We start from the raw sequence: 24073 nt of genomic DNA, 5'->3' as shown, positions 1-24073 counted from the left end.
TTTTTTAATAATAGTGTTTAAAAGAAACCTTTGCCAAAAAAAGACAGAAGGAATAATGAAAGTCCTTCCCACAGAGTTCCCGTCGTGGCGCAGTGATTAACGAATCCAACTGGGAACCATGAGGTTGTGGGTTCGATTCCTGGCCTCGCTCAGTGGGTCAAGGATCCAGCGTTGCCAGTGAGCTGTGGTGTAGGTTGCAGACGTGGCTCAGATCCCGTGTTGCTGTGGCTCTGGTGTAGGCCGCTGGCTACAGCTCTGATTGGACCCCTAGCCTGGGAATCTCCATATGCCATGGGAGCAGCCCTAGAAAAGGCAAAAAGACCAAAAAAAAAAAAAAAAAAAAAAAAAAAGGTCCTTCCCCAAATGTTAAAGTTACTTGCTTGAAATCCAACAGGGAAAGCTACTTTATATATATATATACTATACTATATATACTATACTATACTACACACACACACACACACACACATTTTTAATGGCAGGACCTGCGGCATGTGGAAGTTCTAAGACCAGGGAATGAATCCAAGCCGAAGCTGCAAACTATGCCTCAATGCCAGATCCTTTTTAGCCCACTGCACTGGGCCAAGGATTGAACCTGCACCTCCAAAGTGACCTGAGTTGTTGCAGTTGGACTCTTATTAATCCACTGGGCCAAGTATTGAACCTGTACTTCCAAAGTGACCTGAGCTGCTGCAGTTGGATTCTTAATCCACTGGGCCACCGGGGGAACTCCAGGGGTAAACTACTTTAATTCCAATGTAAATAGGAAATTAAAACATTTCTAAATTCACTCCTTACTTCTTAGGACACAGTAGCAAGTCATAACATTGAGATTCTAATTTTTGGTTATATAATAAAGCAAAAAGTGTGCTATACAATCCAACTTGACAGCCTAGGATTGTGTAAGAATTGATACCCCACATAAACTTTGACATTTCAAAAGAATATATGATTTCAACTTACTTTCTTTTTAAGTTGTCTAAACAAGTCTTTATGTAGGTATCATAATAATTAATTTGCTCTTCAAAGAATGCTGCCTTCTTATTAAGTGCATTCAGGGTCTGCTGAAGTTTTGCCAATTCAGCTTTTCGAAGCTTACGATGGATTCTTTGATTTCGAATATCCTAAAAAAAACAAAACAAAACAAAACAAAACAAAACAAGGAAAAGCCATGGTGTGAAATTTAAGCAGGAGTTTGCTTTATGATATTGCCCATTTGGGACAAGAAGACTATCTGGCACTAAATCACTATTTATGAGGGTTAATTTAGAGTTTATTTTAGTCACCTTATTTTTATCTCTCAGCCCAAGTGCTCCCTTCCTTTTTCTTCAGTACTGGCAGTATTCATACTTCACTTTAAAAGCAGTGCTAAGGGGAGTTCCTGTCGTGGCGCAGTGGTTAATGAATCCGACTAGGAACCATGAGGTTTTGGGTTTGATCCCTGCCCTTGCTCAGTGGGTGAACGATCTGGCGTTGCTGTGAGCTGTGGTATGGGTCGCAGACCCGGCTCGGATCCCACGTTGCTGTGGATCTGGCGTAGGCCAGCGGCTACAGCTCCAATTTGACCCCTAGCCTGGGAACCTATGACACGAGAGTGGCCCAAGAAATGGCAAAAAGACAAAAAAAAAAAAAGCAGTGCTAAGGTTTTTTGTTTTCTTGATGGAAAAGTGAAGAAGCAATTTTAGAGTAAGCATACAGTTAAATTCAAGGAGAAATAGTGTTTAAATTCTTAAATTTTATTTATTCAATTATTTATTTTTTTGCTTTTAGGGGCTGCACCCACAGCCTATGGAGGTGCCCAGGCTAGGGGTTGAATCAGAGCTGCAGCTGCCAGCCTACACCACAGCCACAGCAATGCCAGATCCAAGCCACATTTGCAACGGACATCATAGCTCACAACACCGGATCCTTAACCCACTGAGTGAGGCCAGGATTCGAACCTGCATCCTCATGGATACTAGTTGGGTTTGTTACCACTGAGCCACAGTGGGAACTCTAGAAAGAGTGTTTTTAAAAGGGCCCAAGGAAAACTATAGCAGGAAACAATTTCTTCAGAATATTTTGAATATCCTACTTTAAGGAATACTTTACTTCCAAAGGTTTACATTTTATCCCTGCATTCATTTTAGAAATAAATAAAAAATAACACAGTTTTTAATCTGAAGAACATTTCTTAAGATTTGCAAAAATAATAACTGAGGTCTCAAGACTGAAAAATTCAACACTGATAACTATTACTTGGATTTAAATGGAATTCCGAGAACATAAAGTTGACCAAGCTGCTTACAGCTTAAGAATGATACGCTATATTTAAACTTACAGACATAAAATTTTTTTTTTTTTGTAATTCTAATTGGTAAATTATGGAAATGTTTCATTTAAGAAAATGATGCCTGTTTAATTTTACTTTTTCTTTGTGGACAAATTTAAAACCATTCTTCTAGCAATCCAAAGACAGACAGACACACCCTTCTTAAGGAAAAGTTCTTCATTAAGTAGAATCTTTTGGGGGATGCCTTCATGATAGTTTTTTTCTTTTTCTAAGACAAAAGCATCCATTTCTCTACTACATATTCCCAAAGAGAAGTATGTTCCACTCTAGAGCTATAGAAAGAACTGTTACTTTCCTGAGTCACTCAGGCTGAGAGGAAGAAGCCTACTGCCTGAACTGACCACAACTTTCCACGGAAGAATGAAGCTGACTGCATTTCCCTCCCAGAAGGTAAGAACATTTTTTTTTCCTTTTTTTTCAGATCATGTAAGTGTCCTTCACCTCCAAACCCATTTTAGTTTGCATGTTTGGAGAAAAAATACAAAATGTTTTTTTTAACCCCAAATATATACTTCCTTATCCTTGACAAACAGATCTAGCCTTTTCCTGTGATGTTTCCTTGCACTAATTTGATATCCTTTTCTCAGGAAGTTTCCCAGCTGTTACAAAAAATAAATAAATAAATAATGGGATGAAAAAACAGAAACTAACTTTTAAGTCTGAACTGCATTAAACTGCTTAGAGGCAAATTCTCAGCGACGCAGAGCAGACCTCAGCAGCAGGTCCTACGGCCACTGGGTTATACGACAACTCACAACTCAAGAGGGAACTCTAAAAGCATCATTTTAAAAACACGTAGGTATTATTTAAAGCAGGAGATGAAACTTGTCTATTACATTTTCTAAGCCTTTATGTCTGGTGTGTTTCGATTCTCCTAATGACTTGGGGGAGTTAGGATTATTTTCTATTAAAAGTCATCAACCTATTTGAAACCTTAACAAAATCTACACTATTGAGGCTGGGCAGGAACCACACGTATAAAACTATGGACCGTCGTGTCATGTCACAGAGTTCCAGGGTGTGACCAACGATTAGCATCGATCTGGTAAGCAAAAGAAGAAAGAATATTCTTTCCTACAACCTTGGCCATTGCATTGAGAATGTCCTGGTATTTGTTTTTGGATGACACATGTCCTGTCTGTTCCAATGTCCGAAGATTCCTCTGGATTTTCCTCTTCTTCTGCTCAAGAGGCAGCTGTGCATCTTCCACCACAGACTGGCTATGCTTCAAGTCCTCAGGGGTCCTGGAATCTAAAATCGCACGGCTCACCATGTCTGCGGCATGATCGGCCTCCTGGAAAGGGAACATCAAGATGTTGGTTTGCCTCTGATGCCCGAACCTCAGAGACTTAGAAGCTGCACGAGGCAAGTTCATGTCAAAAGATGAAAGAAGCCCTGGAGCCAAAGTCCAGAGACCAGAATTACAGTATGTTCTTCATGGGTTTTGAAATAGGTCTTTGGGAAGAAATCATTTTATTGTTCTGAGAAACACAGCAGTGGTGGCAGGCTTATTTTGAGCAGGGTTCCAAATAGCTTATTTTATTGTTAGGCTGTCAAGTCACTTTAGTAACAGACATATTAGAATGGTTAACTGGTATTTTATAATTCCTTGGATGGAAGGATTTCAACTTTTTTTTTGCTTTTTTAGGGCCACTTCCTCGGCCTATGGAGGATTCCAGGCTAGTGTCGAATCAGGGCTACAGCTGCCGGTCTACACCACAGCCACAGCAACTCGGGATTTGAACCTCGTCTGTGACCTACACCACAGCTCATGGCAATGCCAGATCCTTAGCCCACTGAGCAAGGCCAGGGATCGAACCCACAACCTCATGGTTCCTAGTTGGATTCATTTCCACCGTGCCATGATGGGAACTCTGGATTTCAGTTTTGGAAAGGACACTCCAGTTGAGGAAACTAAAACTAGATTATCCATTAAAATATTGCCATGAAAACCCTGAACATCCAGAACCCAATGAAACTCTCACACATTAGCCATATTCATGGAGATTCATAAACCATGAAGCCAATTAGGGACCTTTGTTCTGGTAAGGGAGTCATTCTCAAACTACCAACTCTGAAAAACCTGCAAGGTTTCTTTAAACAAAATGAATAAAGAGTATTCTAGCATGTAATAAGTTTACAAATAAATGATGAGTAAATGAATGAATCAAAAAAAAAAAAAAAAAAAGGAGTTCCCACTGTTGCTCAGTGGTAACAAACCCGACTGGTATCCATGAGGATGCGGGGTCGATCCCTGGCCTCGCTCAGTGGGTTAAGGGTCTGGTGGTACTAGAGATTGATGATCTTCCCATTTCACTGTACCAGATAACTGACTGACACAATAGGCAGAGTCTAAGAATACAAACGTCATTGGACATGGTAACAGTTTACCAGGTCAGTAGTAAACAATGAGAGGAACAGTCAATGCTGTTGAGAACTTACTATATATCAGATATTTTTCTACCTACTTACCATGTTTTAACTCAGTTTTAACTCCTGAATTGGGTACTATTATTATTATTCCTATTTTACAGTTGAGGAAACTGAGGTATAGAAATATTGCAAGTGCCTAGAGCTATATGGCTAGGAGGGGCAGAGCTGTACTTTATTCTTGAAGTCTGCTCACTGAGGGACTATGCTACATTTGGAGGAAAATAAAACGTTCAATAAGGGAGCTCCCATGGTAGCTCAGTGGACGTGAATCTGACTAGCATCTATGAGGATGCAGGTTTGATCCCTGGCCTCTCTCAGTGGGTTAAGGATCCGGTGTTGCCATAAATTGTGGTGTACGTCATAGACGAGGCTCAGATCCTGTGCTGCTATAGGTGTGGTGTAGGCCAGCGGCTACAGCTCTGATTGGACCCCTAGCTTGGGAACCTCCATGTGCCTTGGGTGTGGCCCTAAAAGAAAAAAAAAGTTCAATAAGAACTAAAGTTCTGGAGTTCCCGTCGTGGCGCAGTGGTTAACGAATCCGACTAGGAACCATGAGGTTGCGGGTTCGGTCCCTGCCCTTGCTCAGTGGGTTAATGATCTGGCGTTGCCGTGAGCTGTGGTGTAGGTTGCAGACCAGGCTGGGATCCTGCGTTGCTGTGGCTCTGGCGTAGGCCGGTGGCTACAGCTCCGATTGGACCCCTAGCCTGGGAACCTCCATATGCCGCGGGAGCGGCCCAAGAAATAGCAAAAATTCAAAAAAAAAAAAAAAAAGAACTAAAGTTCTCATACTCAGTACCATATTCTACCCATGCTGTCTAAAAAACATTCACACATATGATTCAACTTGCCATCACATATCTATTTTTTAAAATTAAAACCCATGACAGAATGATTTCTTGGCAACCAATTAAACTAAGAAGGATTCAGGAAAATTATGCGTAGCCCTGTAACCTAACTTAATTAGATACTTTTGTTAGTGTTTCTTTAGGGAGTGGCAGTTATTGAAACTTCAGCAATAACACCGAAATTAATTCAGAACAAACGAAACAGTGATGTATTTTAAAGGATGCTGATAAAAAGGTTCATGCAAGACTGTTATGAAATTTCAGTTCCTTACACTAGGATAAAGGCGTTCTGACTTAATGGATTCGAAATGTTTGCTTCCGAAGCATTTGGAAAACAGTCTTAATGCATGAGATGCTTCTTTGATTCTTCAAGTTAGCAAATACATCAAATATGAAAGGTATTTTTCTACATCCTGTCTACCAGAAGGATCTCTGAAGTGGCTGCCCATCCACTGCAATGCAGACAGTCTTCATCTTTAAGTAGTTCATTCTTTCTTACCTTTGTTTTCTACACTCCCTGCTCAGAGCTCATGATGAATATTCAGAGGCTTCGAAAGACCCAGCACTACCTCCCTAGACTTGGATAAAATTATTCAGCATAAATTCAGTGCTGCATTTTTCTATTTCATTCTCATTGATATGTGATGGACTTTATACATAAAATAGAAAAATATTTTTGTATTTTATATATGTATTCCATGATTTGATATAACTCAGTTGAATTCCTTACTTCCAAATTATGTCGGTTATAGATTCTCTGAGATAAAGGTAAACATCTGTTACAATGTCTTAACAAGATCAACTCCCATCTATTTCATGCTCTAAGGCTGATTACCTGTTTTGTAGTAGCTGGTGTCTCTAAGATCTCTGTCAGTGTGCTCCCTGGTTGGTTCCGAATCACATCAATGATCAGTTTTTTGGTCCTAACAAAACAAAGGAGAGACAGGTTTTCAACAGCAGTCCGGATGCTCAAATATCTGCTTCTCCCAAGGGAGTGTATCAACACATACAAAAATGAAGCTTCAGGAGTTCCCGTCATGGCTCAGTGGTTCGCGAATCCGACTAGGAATCATGAAGTTGTGGGTTCGATCCCTGGCCTCGCTCAGTGGGCTAAGGATCCGGCATTGCTGTGAGCTGTGGCGTAGGCTGGCAGCTATAGCTCCGACTGGAACCCTAGCCTGGGAACCTCCATATGCTGTGGGTGCGGCCCTAGAAAAAACAAAAAAAAGAGACCAAAAAAAAAAAAAAAAAAAAGAAGAAGCTTCAAAGAAAACTGTCTTGCAGAACTTCACTATGTCTGCTTTAAGGCTCCTGAAAGTTTGTGAACGCTTAATCATCCAAGTCTGGGTTTTATGCACTTAATGTTCTCGGATTCCATGCTAACATGGGCATGAGTATCTCATCACATTCCTTATCTAAGGACCTTTTCTTCTTTTTAGACGGAGACCACTGTTTTTTTGGTTTTTTTTGTTTTTTTTTTTTTGGTGAAAAATAGAACTTTTCATTTTTTAAAGTTTTATTGTGGTACGGTTGATTGACAATGTCGTGGTAATTTCTGCTGTAAGACTGAGACCTCTCTTTGACGAACAGGAGGAACCATCTGGCCTGTGACCGTGGAGGGCACAGGAAAGACCACATCATGTCTCCCTTTCCTGACTTTAAAATCATTTCAACTCTGAGCCTGTCGAAGACATCATAAGCCTTTAGGAGCCAGACCAGCTGTTACCTCCCCTGCTCTGAGGAAGTTATGAAACACTGTGAAGGCAGTGGGAGTACAAGGCCTGTGTGGGTTGTAGAGGCTTGGGCCGTGGCTGACACAGTCGCCAGGGGAATGGGTGTTCCAGAGCCTCATGTCTGCTGGCAGGACTAAGCCATCAGCGTGGGTCCTTGTCCTCAGGTGGGAGAAGGAAAGAGCTCCTCGGGAACAGGAGCTGGAAAACCCCACCGCTAGTGCTAAAACCATCTCTTTGTTTCTTTCTTTCTTTTTTTTATTGGCTGCGGCGTGAAGCAGCGTGATGTGGGATCTCAATTCTCAGACCAGGGACTGAGCCTAGGCTGCAGCGGTGAAAGTGCCAAATCCTAACCACTAGACCACCAGGGAGCTCGTTTTTTTTTTTTTTTTTTTTTTCATATGTGTTCTTTAGGGTAATCAGCCATCATTTCCTAATTAAAGATCAGGTTATGTAACTAGGTAAAAAGATTTTAACACAAAAGGCATAGAGTCAAGCATGCTCACTTTGATAGAAGAGGGAACATGGTTGGACATTGAGTCTCTTCTAGAAAAAGGGAACATAAACAGAGGTTGCCTTAAATTACACACAGGTCTAACCAAGGTCTGAAGTTTCACTCTCGTTGTGTTTAACCTCCATTCTCCCCAAGGTATTACGTGACATCCCCTGGCAATGAATTTCTTCCTTCACTACAGCAGGAAATGTTCACCCAGCATGAAAATTGGAAAATGAAAACAAAACATCATTCATGTTTTGAAACATCAGGGCAACCGCTCCCTGATGACAAGAGGAAACTCTCAAAAATGAACTCCAGATACATTATTTTTGAAAAGAGGATAAAATCCAACAAACCATCTGCAGCCATTCTTTTTTTCTCCTCTCTTATTTATTTCCAGTCTGTCTGAGAAGAATGATGGCAATCATTTCCTCTGGCCCATGACCCTTCACTGCTGGGGATTTACGGGCTGTCTGGGAATGCGAAGAGAAACCGTCCCCTGAGAGTCAAAGGTGGGCGCGCAGCTCATGACAGACAAAGGTGGGAGGTGGCGCTGTCCTGAGGCTCAGGCAGCCAACTAGCATTTCCTCCCCACACAACTCCCTCCTCCAATCACCATTATAAGCGGATTAAATGGGAACATGGAGTTAAAAATAAAAGCTTTGGGCAATTAAAACAAAATGTCAGGAGGAGTTCCTGTTGTGGCGCAGTGGAAACGAATCCGACTAGGAACCAAGAGGTTGTGGGTTCGATCCCTTGCCTCAGTGGGTTTGATCCCTGGCCTTGATCAGTGGGTTAAGGATCTGGTGTTTCCGTGAGCGGTGGTATAGGTCACAGACACGGCTTGGATCTGGCATTTCTGTGGCTGTGGTGTAGGCTGGTAGCTGTAGCTCCGATTCGACCCCTAGCCTGAGAACCTCCATATGCCATGGGTACAGCCCTAAAAAGACCAAAAAAAAAAAAAAAAAAGTCAGAGTTTCCCTTGTGGCTCAGCAATAACAGCCTGACTAGTATCCATGAGGATGCAGGTGAGCCCTGGCCTCACTCAGTGGGTTAAGGATCTGGTGTAGCTGTGGGCTGTGGTGTAGGCCAGCAGCTGCAGCTCCGATTAGACCCCTAGCCTGGGAACTTGCATAGGCCGCAAGCACGGCCCTAAACAAAATAAAAAAATAAATTAAAAAAATGTCAACACAGTGACTGTTTCTTATTTGAAATCATATTCTAGGAATAACTTATTATGCAAGCTTCTAGGAAACTCCCAGCGTGACTCTTTTTTTTATTTTTTATTTTTTTCATTTTTTTTAATTACTCAAATAAATTTATCACATCTGTAGTTGTATAATGATCATAACAATCTAATTTCACAGGACCAGCTTGACTCTTTAGAGAAGCTATCTGATGACCAAAATGACCAGGGTCAAAAGTATGTGCCCTGCCAGCAACCGAGAATGTTCAGGAGCGGCTAGAAGACAAACTGCTCCCACAGCCATTCTCAGGAAACTCTCTGTCAGGCCTCCACCGGAATCCAATGCCAAAGTTCTGCATCATCTTGCACATAAGTAAGATGGGGAACTCACTACCTCGTCCTGCAGTAATTCTAATGGCTAAGGACACTGGGTAAGACAGATCTAAGGTCGAATCAGGGCTTCAGGGGCTTACTAGGCTTACTTGGTGTGTGGACTTGTGCAAATTATGTAGTGCCTATAGGTGTTTTGTTTTTTTCTAAGTATATAATGGGAATCTCTCATAGGAATGAATGAAAGATGTATGTGGAAGCCTCTCACTAGGATCTGACACATGGTCAGCGCTCACCCAGTCACCATACCTGTGCTGCCCAAGATGGCAGCCACTGGGCACAGGTGGCCAGTGGGCACTCAAGACATGGCTGGCTCAAGCTGAGACATGTGCTAAGTGCAAGACACACTGTGTATTTTGAAGGCTTACCCTACATCATCAATAACTTTTTACACTGATTACATATTGAAATGACAAAATTTTGGAGTGAATTTCATCTGTTTCTCTCTCTCTCTCTTTTTTTTTTTTTTGCTTTTTAGGACCGCATTTTCAGCATATGGAGGTTCCCAGGCTAGGGGTCGAATAGGAGCCGTAGCTGCCGGCCTACACCACAGCCACAGTAACACAAGATCCGAGCTGCATCTGCGACCTACATCACAGCTCACGGCAACCCCAGATCCTTAACCCACTGAGCAAGGCCAGGGATCGAATCCACGACCTAATGGCTACTAACTGGATTCGTTTCTACTGCGCCTGTTTCTTTTTAAAAATGTGGAAATTTCTAGAAAACTTACACGGGCTTGCATGGCTCACATTAAATCTCTTTTGGCAAGTGTAGCATTGGAGCAGCCCATTCTTTTTTTTTATTTAAAGCATAATTGATTTATAATGTTGTACCAATTTCTGCTGTGCAGTAAAGTAACCCAGTCATACTTACATATACATTCTTTTTCTCCTATTATCTTCCATTGTGGTCTATCCCAAGAGACGGGATATAGTCCCCAGTGCTACACAATAGGACCTCATTGCTTATCCATTCTAAATGCAACCATTTGCATCTACTAACCCCAAACTCCCAGTCCATCCCACTCCCTCCCTCCTCCCCCTTGGCAACCACAAGCCTGTTCTCCATGTCTGTGAGTCAGTTTCTCGAAACAGCCCCTTCTTAAATGGGACGCTCACTCTGAAAGGCCTGCCCTCCAGGCCCATCCACTCACTGGACCTGAGTCACAGGCCCTCCGTACTTTGGGGAACCTTTGGGCAACCGTCCAATCCCTGATTTTACAAATGAGTCAGCTAAGACCTCAGAGGTTCAGTGGTTATACAAGGCCACACTCTATTTTCTAGAGCTGCAGAAAACGAGTTGAATTCCCTTTCCACATCACCAGCCTCTCACATCAACCTGGCCAGAGGGGCCAGAATGATGCCTCTAATCCCCTCTCTCTACCACCTTTCTTTTATTTTCCAAGTGAAACCTCTCAGTTCCTTAAAACTCTTCAGAACAGGATTAAAACAGAGTTTCTAGTTCTGCTCACATTTCAGTTTGCCAACAACTTTAAGACACGTCCCCTCCCCACATCAATACAAACACAGTATTTTTTTTTTTTTTTTTTTGTCTTTTTGCCTTTTCTAAGGCCTCTCCTGCAGCATATGGAGGTTCCCAGGCTAGGAGTCTAATCGGAGCCATAGCCACTGGTCTACGCCACAGCTACAGCAACGCCAGATCCAAGCCGCGTCTGTAACCTACACCACAGCTCATGGCAATGCCAGATCCTTATCCCACTGAGCAAGGCCAGGGATGGAACCCGAAATCTTCTGTTCCTAGTCGGATTCGTTAACCACTGAGCCATGACGGGAACTCCAAACGCAGTGTTCTAGATATGGTCTGACCAGCATTAATCGACTGGTTAGAGTTTTGACCCCATGGCTGTTTAAACAAAATGTAAAGACAGGCTGATCAAACCAAGGGCTCCGCCAGTCTCCCTGAATGAGGAGAGTTAAGAAAAAAGAAGTCCACCAGGGAGTTTATTTTATTCAGCATAGCTGTGCTCAAATCCCACGGTCAATAAATGAGACCATACGCTGCTTGTAAATTAGTGCGGCTCCTTAGGTTTGGCCATTTCATTCAAAGGGTGTCTGTTACTACACTCTGACCAGGACCGTTCTGAGTCCCCCTGCCCTGTCTTATCATCTCCCTTAAAATGTGCCCAAGGCTGAAATGGAATGAGTGTCTGTGAAAGCTGAAAAAGATCTCCAATTGTTTAGAATTCTAATAACATGATTATACATTTCTATCAACAGACCTCAAATATCCCCTTAGCCGTCTGACGGTCAGGCCAGTCTGGATCCAAAGCAAGGCAATTTTTCAGTTGGGATGATGGATGCCGGAACTGAATTATGTGATAGGAATGACATTCTTTAGGAATGACAACCTAGGCACTCAGGCAGCTAAGTGTGATTAGAAACCACAATTGATGTCTTCTCCTCACACACACGTATTTTTGTAGAAAAAGCTTAATAAAGGCCATAAGAATCACAGACTTTAAGTCAGATCATAAGTCATAATGAGATGTACATCTGTACAGTTCTTTATACCATATAGGGTGTCGCTGTGTCCCTTCTACTCATTGTCATCCTTCCTCTCCTCCATCTGATGGTTGAGCAACTTATGGTGAAGTGATTTACTCAGAGTCCAGTGGCTAATGTGTGAGATGAGGGCTGTTATTCCAGGTGCTTCTAGGACTCTTCAACCAGGCTTTCTGTTTATTCTTGTAATACCATGCTTGGTAGTACTGGCAAAATGGTAAGAGCCCAAACTGAAGCTCCCTATTCCATAAACATATGGCAGGGAAACAGAAATAAGTTTCTTCCTATTCCAGTATGTGCCTTTATTTCCTTACTCTGTTGTTTCTTCTCTGTGGTCTGGGAAGATGCCCCAGCATCCGTTAAACAATAACTGCTCTGCTATCCTTCTCATTGTTCATCCTAAGATCCCTAAGGGGACAAAGAGCAGTTACTTTGCCTTCAAGTTGCAAAACCCTGCGATGAAGAGTGTAGGCCTGGAAAGATTTAAGATTGTCTGGGTTAGAATCTCTGCTCCACTTATTAGCTTTACGACCAGGAAAGGATTTTTGTCTGTTCGGTGCCTAGTTTCCTTATATGTAAAAGAGAGGTAATAACCTCTACTTCTTGGAGCTGCTGAACTTATCACATGACACATCCGTGTTATTATATATGTTGTTATCTATGTTCTTATCTATATCCATAACTAGATCAGACAATCCCTGGTACATAGTAAAATGGTATCATTACCATTTTCTTCTAGTTATTAAGAATTATAATATCAGTGTGGAATCGAATTTACAAGCATAAGGTGCTTCAAATTCTGCTACTTCAGGGACCCTCCTAAAGATGAATTACTCATTATTGGATAAATGGAGTGTGGTACTAGCATAAGGAAAGATACATAGATCAAAGGAATAGAATTTAGAGTCTAGAAAACCATATGTGTATGGTAGACTGGCTTTCAGCAAGAGTGTCTAGACCATTTATTGGAGAAAGAATAGTCTCTGTAAGAAATGGTGATAGAATTGCTCTTCCCTGAAGCCCATTTTGAATGTCCACCCACCCTCACCCCACTCCTGTACTCATCTCAATTACTAAGAGGACATGAGGCGGGCAGGGATGTGCCAACCTAAGACTGGAGTGCACAACTTTTAGGGCTACTTCTGATCTTTTAGGTAGCTTCATGCAATTGGTAATTTGTTTCTCGGTTCTTTATTTTAAAAATTATACAGTGAGAGACAAACATCATATGACAGCACTTATATGTAGAATCTCAAAAAAGGATACAAACGAACTTTTTTGCAGAACAGAAACAGAAAGACTTTGAAAAACTTATGGTTACCAAAGGGGACAGGTGGCGGCGGGGGGGAGCTGGGGAGCTGGGATAGAAATGTTTTAAAATTAAGTTGTGATGATGGTTGTACAACTATAAATATAATAAAATTCACTGAATTATAAAGATAAATGATGATGGAAAACTGGACATCACTGTGCAAAAAAATGACACTGAGCTCCAACCTAATACCATACACAAAAATTAGCTCAAAAGGGATCATAGACCTAAATATAAAAGCTGAAGCTATAGAATACTTAGAAAAAAAAAAAAAAAACCAAAAACAAAATACAGAAGTAAATCCTCATGGTCTTGGTTTGGGCAATGAATTCCTTTTTTTATTTTTTAATTTTATGGCCAAACCCTTGGCATATGGAAGTTCCCAGGCCAGGGATTGACCTACACTGCAGCTGTGGCGACGCTGGATCCTTCGCCTCATGTCTCTGGGCCAGGGATTGAAGCTATGTCTCCACAGGGACCCAAGACGCTATAGTCGGATTCTTAACCCACTCTGCCACAGCGGGAACTCCTGGGTAATGAATTCTTACATATGATCTCGAAAGCACAAGAAAATAACAAAAGATAAACTGAACTTCATTAAGTCAAAATTTATCTGCAGAGAAGGATATTATCAAGAGAATAAAAAGACAAACCATAGAAGGGGTGAAAATATTTGTGAATCATATATCTGCTAAGGGTTTATTATCCAGAACATATAAAGAACTCATACAACTCTGCACAAAAAGGCAAACCACCCAAATAAAAAATGGCCAAAAGACTTGAATAGACATTTCTCCGAAGAAGATATACAAATTGCTAACAAGCACAGGGAAAGATGCTCATCATTATTAATCACCAAGGGAATGCAAATCAAACCCACAATGAGATACTGCTTCATACCTTCTAGGATGGCTATAACCAAAAAATCCCAAAAAAACAGAAAAAAAATTCTGGAAAAATTGTTGATAGAAATATAAATGGTGCAGCCACTGTGGGAAAATGTTTGGCAGGTCCTCAAAAAGCTAAACATAGAATTACAATACAACCAAGCAATTCTACCCTTAGGTAGAACAGAACCCAAGAGAACAGAAAACAAGGGTTCAATTAAAAAGGTGTATACAGGAGCTCCCGTCATGGCGCAGTGGGTAACGAATCCGACTAGGAACCATAAGGTTGCAGGTTCCATCCCTGTCCTAGCTCAGTGGGCCGAGGATCCAATGTTGCCGTGAGCTGTGGTGTAGGTTGCAGACGCGGCTCGGATCTGGCCTTGCTGTGGCTCTGGCGTAGGCCGGGGGCTACAGCTCTGATTCGACCCCTGGCCTGGGAACCTCCATATGCCGTGGGAGCGGCTCAAGAAAAGGCAAAAAGACCAAAAAAAAAAGGTGTATAGAGAGACAAATGTTTGTAGTAGTACTATTCACTATAGCTAAAAGGGAGCAGCGACCCAAATGTCCATAATAAATGTTGTAGATTCATACAAAGGAATGTTATTCAGGCACAAATTTGCTGAATAAAAGAAGCCAGACACACAAAGCCACATGCTGTCTGATTCCAATGATATGAACCTTCCACAACTGGCAAGTTCAGAGACAGAAAGTAGATTAGAGTGGGCAGCAGGGCTTGAAAAGATGCCCCAGGGGCACTGGGAAATGACTGCTTCCTGGATGTGGGGTTACTTCTGGAATGGTGAAAATGGTCTGGAGCTTGACAGTAGTGATGGCTGCACAAGATTCTGGATATACTAAAAGCCACTGAATCATACATTTTAAAAGGTTAGAATGTTAAATTTTGTGCTGTGTATATTTTATCACAAAATATAGCAGTAAATAAATAAAACCACTGGCTGGCTCTACTTGGTAGAGCCCATCGTGGCTCAGTGGGTTAAGAACCCGACACAGCGTCTGTGAAGATTCAGGTTTGATCCCTGGCCCTGCTCAATGGGTTAAGTTAGGATCTGGGATTGCTGCAAACTGCAATATAGGTCGCAGAGGTGGCTCAGATCTGGTGTTGCTGTGGCTGTGGTGTAGGCCGGCAGCTGCAGCTCTGATTCAACCCCTGGCCTGGGAACTTCCATAGACAGCAGGTGCAGCTTTCATAAAAAGAAAAAAAAAAAAAAAAAAAGCAGACGGCACTTGTTTTCAGCACACAGTGGGCAAGAAGGGAGAGAGCCGCACAAGGGCGGAGGCAAGGAGGACGATGTACCAGGTTGCCCTGGCTGAGATACTCCACTGTCCAACACTCCTGACTTGCATGGTGCTGCTTTTAAATTGTGACTTCCAAAAATTCACAGAACCAAGGAGACGCATATTCAGAAGTCAGTATAAATATGCGTGATGTTCAGACTATTTGATATTTTAGACTACTCGAATCATGACCTTCATTCGTTTATGCAGACATTTGAGTTGAGTACATTTAGAAAATAGCCTTCAAGCAAAAGACAAAACTGTGAAAAGATTTCTGTTACTTCTAAAGGATAAAGCTGGAGTTCCCATCGTGATGCAGCGGAAACGAATCTGACTAAGAACCATGAGGTCGTGGGTTCGATCCCTGGCCTTGCTCAGTGGGTTAAGGATCCAGCATTGCTGTGAGCTGTGGTGTAGGTCGAAGATGCAGCTTGGATCCCGTGTGGCTGTGGTTGTGGCTGTGGTGTGGGCCAGCAGCTACAGCTCCGATTAGACAGACCCCTAGCCTGGGAACATCCATATGCCATGGGTGTGGCCCTAAAAGGACAAAAATAAATAAATAAATAAATAATAAAGCATAAAGTTCAGAGGTCATAGGCTACTCAGCCTAATTTAATTTGCACGGTGGGACCACACAATCTGTTACTTCCCGTTACCTTTGTAACTGGCACATGGTCAGCCAGTGGGGAGTAGCTTCCACAGTTTCCCCCCCTTTTTTCTATGGCCCTTCCAGAGTTATCTCTCTCCAAGTTCAATCTGACTTGGTCATCAGTAGTCTAAAGAAACTGTCCTCAACTCTTATGAGGCCAAGGTTGTGTAGTGGTCTTTTTTTTTTTTTTTTTTTTTGGTCTTTTTGCCTTTTCTAGAGCCGCTCCTGCAACATATAGAGGTTCCCAGGCTAGGGGTCTAATTGGAGCTGTAGCTGCCCACCTACGCCAGAGCCACAGCAATGCGGGATCCAAGCCTCGTCTGCAACCTACACCACAGCTCACAGCAACGCCAGATCCTTGACCTCACGAGCAAGGCCAGGGATCGAACCCGCAACCTCATGGTTCCTAGTTAGGTTCATTAACCACTGAGCCACGATGGGAACTCCTGCCTAGCAGTCTTGCAGGGTGTCCTGGGTCCCACAGGTGAGCTGGGTTCTCCATCAGACTCCAGACATCCAGAAGGCAGGGACCCTTAACGGCTCGCTCCCCCTGCTGGAACCCCAGCCTCAAGCCCAGTGCCGCGGACACAGAGTAGATAACTCAAGTATTTGGCTACATGAACAAATGGCGCCTTAGAGATAATGACAGCACACAATAAACAAGTCTAGGAGAAGATGCACATATTGCAACACAGCACACTGAGTAGCTTCTTTCTTTCTCTCTCTCTCCCTCTCTCCTTCCCTCCCTCCCTCTTCCTCTCTTTCTCTCTCCCCCTGCCATTTTCATGGGTGATTGAATATCTGGAAAAAAAGCCAACCAGAAACAAGTGCTGTCTGAAGCATGTCAGTGGCAGAACAGAAAGATCCTGTCACAGATGAAAACCTCAGAACTTAGTACATGTACCTTGGAAGTCATGTGTGAGGATTATTTATATACTTATTTCTTTGTGTCCCCATTTCCCACTTCCATTCTCTACCTCATCCCAATATACAACTGTTTTAATGAGCTAATACAAATCCGTCTGTTTATGCTAGTTTTTAAAAACTATATTGCTGGGTGAGCACCTGGTTTTGCTTCTGGTGTTTCGATTGATGGTGATGGATTATACTTTCTTACTCTGTGTAAAGGACGGATGTGGAACGCCCATGAGGCCTTGATGGGAAAAACAGTATTAACTGAAAATGTGAATGCTTTGTTTGAAATCTCTGAGGGCGGGAAGGAGGGTATAAATAAAATCAGTTAGTCAAGATATCCAGGCTTAGTTGAAGAGGAAAGGTGTCTAATAAATCAGATAACAGCATCTTGTCTTATCACATGTGCTGTTTATATTGACATTTTGTACCAAAAAATAAATCTGGCTCAAGGTATTTGCCCCATTGTTCTCTGACCAGTCTGAAACTACCGAAGGACTTTCACAGGCTGAGTTAATCACTTCATTTTTTAAAGGAAAGGAATCAAATTACACTAAGGAAAACTAAAAAACAAGACAAACTTTAGGCAGTTTTTATAATATTCAGTTCCCTCTTAAATGATAGCCTGTCTGTTATCCTTTGGTTAGATGTTTGATGGATAAACAGAATGTATTTCGATGTTTAGATATTTTAAAATGAATTATTTGAGGATTTAGCCTTATTTGAATTTGCATGGTTTAAGATACATAATTGGAGACACATGTTCTTGAGGCCCCACACTTACTTGATCATGAGGCTTTGGCCGTCAATAGCTTCACCATCCCCTATGTCGTACTTGCTTGTCAAGGAAAGGGAAATTTCAGTCTTGGAGAGTTGATTCAGTGTGTTTACCCTGTCAGGATCATTGGGGTCAACAGCTCCTTCCCCTGTAGAAGAAAACTGTTATTTTTCCAATTCACTGACTGTGAAGACAGCATTAAGAATGCAAGGAAAAGGTTCTGCAATCCCACTCCTGGACATCTGACAAAACTTTCATTGACAAAGATACATACACCCCTATGTTAATTTCAACACTATTTACAATAGCCAAGACATGGAAACAAGTCATTTATCCATCAACAGGTTGATGGATCAAGAAGATGTGGTACATCTATACAATGGAATACTATTCAACCATAAAAAGGGACAAAATAATACCATGTACAACAACATGGATGGAATTAGAAATTCTTATATTAAGTGAAATAAATCAGAAAGACAAATACCATGTGATATCACTTATATCTGGAATCATGTACATATGTGATCTATCTACAAAGCAGAAACAGATCACAGATATGGAGGGCAGACTTATGTTTACCAGTGGAAAGGGGGATGGATGGGGAGTTTGGGGATAGACAGATACATATAGAACAGATAGGTGATGGGGCCCTGCTGTACAGCACAGGGAACTGTGTTTGGTCTCTTGGGTTAGAACATGATAGAAAATGAAAAAAAAAAAAAAAAGAATGTTGTGTATGGGTGGCTGGGTCACTTTGCTGTCACTTTGCAGAAATTGAAGGAACACTGTAAATCAACTATATGTTAATAAAAATTTTTTTCTTTAAAAGAAAAAGGTTCTGTAGGAAACATGGGCTTGGTAGCTGAACAGGAGATCACGGTCTTCAGAAGAAACCACATTCCAATATACTTAAGGTGGCTTAAAAAAAATCTTTGAATTAAACATTAAAATAGCATGAGACAAAGATATTCAAATTTTCAAAAAAATCACTAGAAGGGAGAATTGTTAATAAATGACATTATTGGAGAATTCAGTAAGGAACATCTAATACATTTTTTTCTTTTCTTTCTTTATGATTGACAAGTCCTTTTTGGGGTACCTGGAGTTTTAAGAATAGCAAACTCTTTTACAATGTAGGGCACTAAAAATTATAGAATCCTTCAGGTAGAAAGCACTGAGTGTAGTTACTATCCTTTAAATAAACTTAAGTACTGGAGTTCTTGTCATGGCGCAGTGGTTAACAAATCCGACTAGGAACCAGGAGGTTTTGGGTTTGATCTCTGGCCTTGCTCAGTGGGTTGAGGATCTGGCATTGCCATGAGATGTGGTGTAGGTCACAGACGTGGCTCGGATCCCATGTTGCTGTGGCTCTGGTGTAGGCCGGTGACTACAGCTCCGATTAGACCCCTAGCCTGGGAACCTCCATATGCCGCAGGAGCAGCCCTAGAAAAGACAAAAAGACAAAATAAATAAATAAACTTAAATATTAAATTAAAAATTAAATCACACCTAAATTAAAATTAATTTGATCTAGGATAGGAAATCCAACCGACCAACCAACCAAATACAAACCAACAACAATATGTAGAAGGAAGATACTCTTACCAAGAAAAGATTCCACATTAGGCACCTCTCCAAGCAATTCTAATAGTTCATTCAGTAAGTCAGTTTTTTCTGGTGCAATTGCATCCTGGTGTTCCAACAGGAGCTTTATATAGAAAACACACACACAAAGACAAAAGTAAATTCTCAACAGCTACCATATTTACATAGTTTCCGTCCCCATTTTTCATAATAACTTCCTTCTGATATTGTTTGACTCTTAAATACCAGCCTGACATTAAGATTAGAGACCAAAGAGAGACACAGCTTTTATGTTGTCTTAGAAGGAAGTGCCTGCCCTTCACCAATAAATTATAGTTTGAAAGGCACTCATAAGCCCTCTTTCAGCAAGATTAGCCAAGAGGCAGCCTTTTGCCCTGAGCTCCTTCCACTTTTACAGAGAAAGTGAAAGTTGAGGGATCAATTAGGAGTTTGGGATTAACATATGCACATGACTACCTATAAAACAGATAACCCACAAGGACCTACTATATAGCACATGGAACTATATTCAATATTTTGTAATAACATACATGGGAAAAGAAGCTGAAAGAGAATGTGTGTGTGTTTGTATAACTGAATCAATTTGCTGTACACCTGAAACTAACACAACATTGTAAATCGACTGTACTTCAATTAAAAGAAAAAGTCAAAATTGGGGGGAGTCTAAACCACTGCCTAAGTCTCTTGATTAATATGGTAGCAAATTGCAAAGGCGTTTCCATATCTCTTCAGAGAAAAATTAGGCAGTAATCAAACACTAGAGTTATTTATTTATTTTTTAAATCACCACTATTAGTTATTTTATTCTGTCTGGCATTGATGATCACTCATGGGCAGGGTTGTCAGAAATGCCCATATGATTCCCTGGCCTGAGACCTAGATGGAGCAGCTGGTTGTCCTTTTCAGAATTTCCATGAAAAAGGATTAATGGTAACACTGCTGGGGTGTTTGCCAGGTTTTAGAGGAAACAGCTCTGAGCAGCAGTACTGGAGGACAACACATCTGCCTTTCTTTTCATTTGAAGTAAATTAATACAATGTTTCCAAAGTATGGGGCTGGTACTCCTGGGGATAGGAAATATAATTTTAGTTGTTTTGAGTAACTATCTTACAAAATGCTGAATCATATGATAAAACCAGTCTTTTCCATTACATTCTTTTTTTTTTTTAAACGTTTGCACCTGTGGCATATGGAAATTCCCAGGCCAGGGATTGTATCTGAGTTGCACCCGTAGCAATGCCGGACCCTTATCCCACTGCACCAGCAGAGGGACTGAACTTGCACCTCTGCAGCAACCCACTGAGTCACCTGGTTCTTAACCCATTGAGCCATAGTAGGAACTCCTGTTTTCAATTTTCTGGAGTCCATACCCAGGAGTAGAATTGCTGCATCACCTGGTAACTCTTACGTTTTAGGGACATTTAGGAATTGCCAAATTGATTTCCAAAGAGGCTGTACCATTTTATATTTCCACCAGCAGCGCATAAGAGTTTCAATTTTTCTACATCCTTGCCAACATTGATTTTTTTATTCTAGCCATCCTAGTGGGCGTGAAGTTGTTATCTCATTGTTGTTTTGATTTACTGTCCCTGATGACTAGTGATGTCTGATTTACTCTGCTTGGCATAACATCATCAAGGTTCATCCATGTTGCAGCTTGAGTCAAAATTTCCTGCCTGTTTAAGGCTGAATAATATTCCCTGGTAGGAGCACTACATTTTGTCTACCCATTCGTCTGCTGATGGACACTCAGTTGCTTCCACCTTTTGGCTACTGTACAATGCTGCAGTGAGCATGAGGGTACAAATGTCTAACTCTGCTTTTTCTTTTCCTCTCTCTCTCTCTCTCTTTTTTTTTTGGTCTTTTTAGGGCCATACCCACAGGATACAGAAATTCCCAGGCTAGGGGTCAAATTGGAGCTGTAGCTGCTGGCTTACATCACAGCCACAGCAATGCAGGATCTGAGCTGAGTTTGCGACCTACACCACAGCTCATGGCAATGCCGGATCCTTAACCCACTGAGCGAGGCCAAGGATTGAACCTGCGTCCTCATGGATGCTAGTCAGATTTGTTTCCCCTGAGCCATGATGGGAACTCCAATTCTGCTTTTGAGTATAAACACAGATTCAGATGTTTTGAATTTTTTTGTGAAACTATCATATTTTTTCCATAGCAGCTATACCAGTTAACATATCCACTAATAATAATATAAGAGCCTTCTGATTTCTCTATATCTTTGCCAGAACTTATTTTCTGGTTTTTCTTTTAATAGTAGTCACCATAAGGTGTGTGAGGTAGTATCACATGGTGTTTTTTTTTTTCCCCTAAATTAAATGGTAGATTTATTGGCTGACTCTGTTATACATTAAGGGAAAACTGTGGTCGGTTTTGACATGGATTTCCCTAGCCATTAGTGATGCTGAGCATCTTGTCATATACTTGTCAGCATTTCTGTACCTTCTTTGAAGAAACGCCTATGTGAGTAACCAGCTCATTTTAAAATTGTTTTTTTTCGTTGTTGTTGAGTTGTTGGGAGTTCTTTACATATTTTGGATATTAACCTCTCATCAGAAATGCGATTTGCAAATATTTCTCCCATTCTGTAGCTTGCCATTTCGCTATGTTGATTATGTCCTTTGATGTACAGTTGCTCATTTTATTTGTTTTGTCTTTTTTTTGTCTTTTTCTACGGCTGCACCCGCGGCATAGGAGGTTCCCAGGCTAGGGGTCTAATCGGAGCTGTAGCCGCTGGCCCACGCCAGAGACACAGCAACGCCAGATCCGAGCCATGTCTGTTGACCTATACCACAGCTCACAGCAATGCTGGATCCTTAACCCACTGAGCAAGGCTAGGGATTGAACCCACAACCTCATGGTTCCTAGTCAGATTCATTAACCACTGGGCCACGACGGGAACTCCCAGTTGCTCATTTAAAATCAGATTACTTATCATTGAGTTGTAGATTTTACTTAAATATTCTGGATACAAGTCCTTTAGCAGATATATTATTTGTGATTATTTTCTCTCATTACCTTGGTTGTCTTTTGAATTTCTTTTTCTTTTTTTTTTTTTTTTTTGGCTGCACCTGTGGCATATGTAAGTTCCCAGGCTAGGGTTCGAATTCGAGCTGTAGCTGCCGGTCACCACCACAGCCATAGCAAGGCCAGATTCAAGCTACGTCTGCAAACTACACTACAGCTCACAGTAATGCTGGATCCTTAACCCACTGAGCGAGACCAGGGATCAAACCTGCATCCTCGTGGATATAGCTGGGTTCATTTCTGCTGAGCCACATCAGGAACTCCTTCAATTTCTTTCTTTCTTTTCTTTTTTTTTTTTGGTCTTTTTGCCATTTTTTTGGGCCACTCCCGAGGCATATGGAGGTTCCCAGGCTAGGGGTCGAATCAGAGCTGTAGCTTCTGGCCTATGCCAGAGCCACAGGAAAGCGGGATCTGAGCCGGGTCTGCGACCTACACCACAGCTCATGGCAATGCTGGATCCTCAACCCACTGCGCAAGGCCAGGGATCAAACCTGAAACCTCATTGTTCCTAGTTAGATTCGTTAACCACTGAGCCATGATGGGAACTCCAACTCCTTCGATTTCTTGATGGCAATATTTATCACAAAAGTATTTAATTCTGATGAGGTCCAATTTATCTGTTTCTTTTGCTGCTTGCACATTTGGCACCATATCTAAGAAACTATTGCTTAATCTAAGGACGCAAATATTTACTCCTATGTTTTCTTCTAAGATTTTTTTTACAGTTTTAGCTCTTACATTTAGGTTTCTTTTTTTTTTTTTTGTCTTTTTGCTATTTCTTGGGCCGCTCCCGCGGCATATGGAGGTTCCCAGGCTAGGGGTCGAATCAGAGCTGTAGCCACCGGCCTACACCAGAGCCACAGCAATGCGGGATCCGAGCCGCGTCTGCGACCTAAACCACAGCTCACGGCAACGCCGGACCCTTAACCCACTGAGCAAGGGCAGGGACCGAATCCGCAACCTCATGGTTCCTAGTCGGACTCGTTAACCACTGCACCACGATGGGAACTCCTATTATATTTCTTCACTCTTAAAGTCTCTGTCTATTGCAAGGCATGCTAGTTTTTCCCACCATGGTTAGAGGTATTTTGTTTTAAAGCAAAGATTGTATATTATATATATGTGCGTATGTGTGTGGTTTTTTTGTTTCGGTTTTTGTTTTTGCTTTTTAAGGCGTGCTGTACCTGTGGCATATGGAGGTTCCCAGGCTAGGAGTCGAATCAGAGCTACGCTGCCAGCCTACATCACAGCCACAGCGATGTGGGATCTGAGTCACGTCTGTGACCTACATCACAGCTCTGGGCAACACCGGGTCCTTAACCCACTGAGCAAGGCCAGGGATCGAACCTGCAACCTCACAGTTACGAGTTGGATTTGTTTCCACTGCACCACAACAGGAACTCTTTTGTTTTTAAAGGGAAGTTGATTTAAAGAAAGACATTATATACCTAATAGAGATGCTATTTGGCTGCTATCCCTGGAATGGCTTATATAGGCAGCCAGCTTCTACTCTTTATTCTGATAATTACAGAACATGAAAATTTCCTGAAAATGTCTCCTTAAAGAGCTCATGTGGCCACACGCTTGGTAAGTCATGCTCCTGCCGTGCCATGTCTGCCTGTGGACAGCTCCTCGCTTGAGACAGACAGTAA

General features: G+C 41.8%; 1 protein-coding gene across 1 annotated transcript in view; it reads right to left on the bottom strand.

The window, feature by feature from the left end:
- IQGAP2 (IQ motif containing GTPase activating protein 2) overlaps positions 1-24073 on the bottom strand; it is a 339223-nt gene that overhangs the window by 9828 nt on the left and 305322 nt on the right. Inside the window, 5 exon segments of the mRNA XM_021084462.1 lie at positions 964-1124; positions 3414-3626; positions 6446-6533; positions 17778-17919; positions 19380-19482. Coding sequence (XP_020940121.1) covers positions 964-1124; positions 3414-3626; positions 6446-6533; positions 17778-17919; positions 19380-19482 — 707 coding nt within the window.

This window comes from Sus scrofa, chromosome 2, assembly GCF_000003025.6.
Source record: "Sus scrofa isolate TJ Tabasco breed Duroc chromosome 2, Sscrofa11.1, whole genome shotgun sequence".
Lineage (NCBI taxonomy): Eukaryota > Metazoa > Chordata > Mammalia > Artiodactyla > Suidae > Sus > Sus scrofa.
Note: the sequence above shows the minus strand (reverse complement) of the source record. Positions and strands in the feature narration are given on the sequence as shown.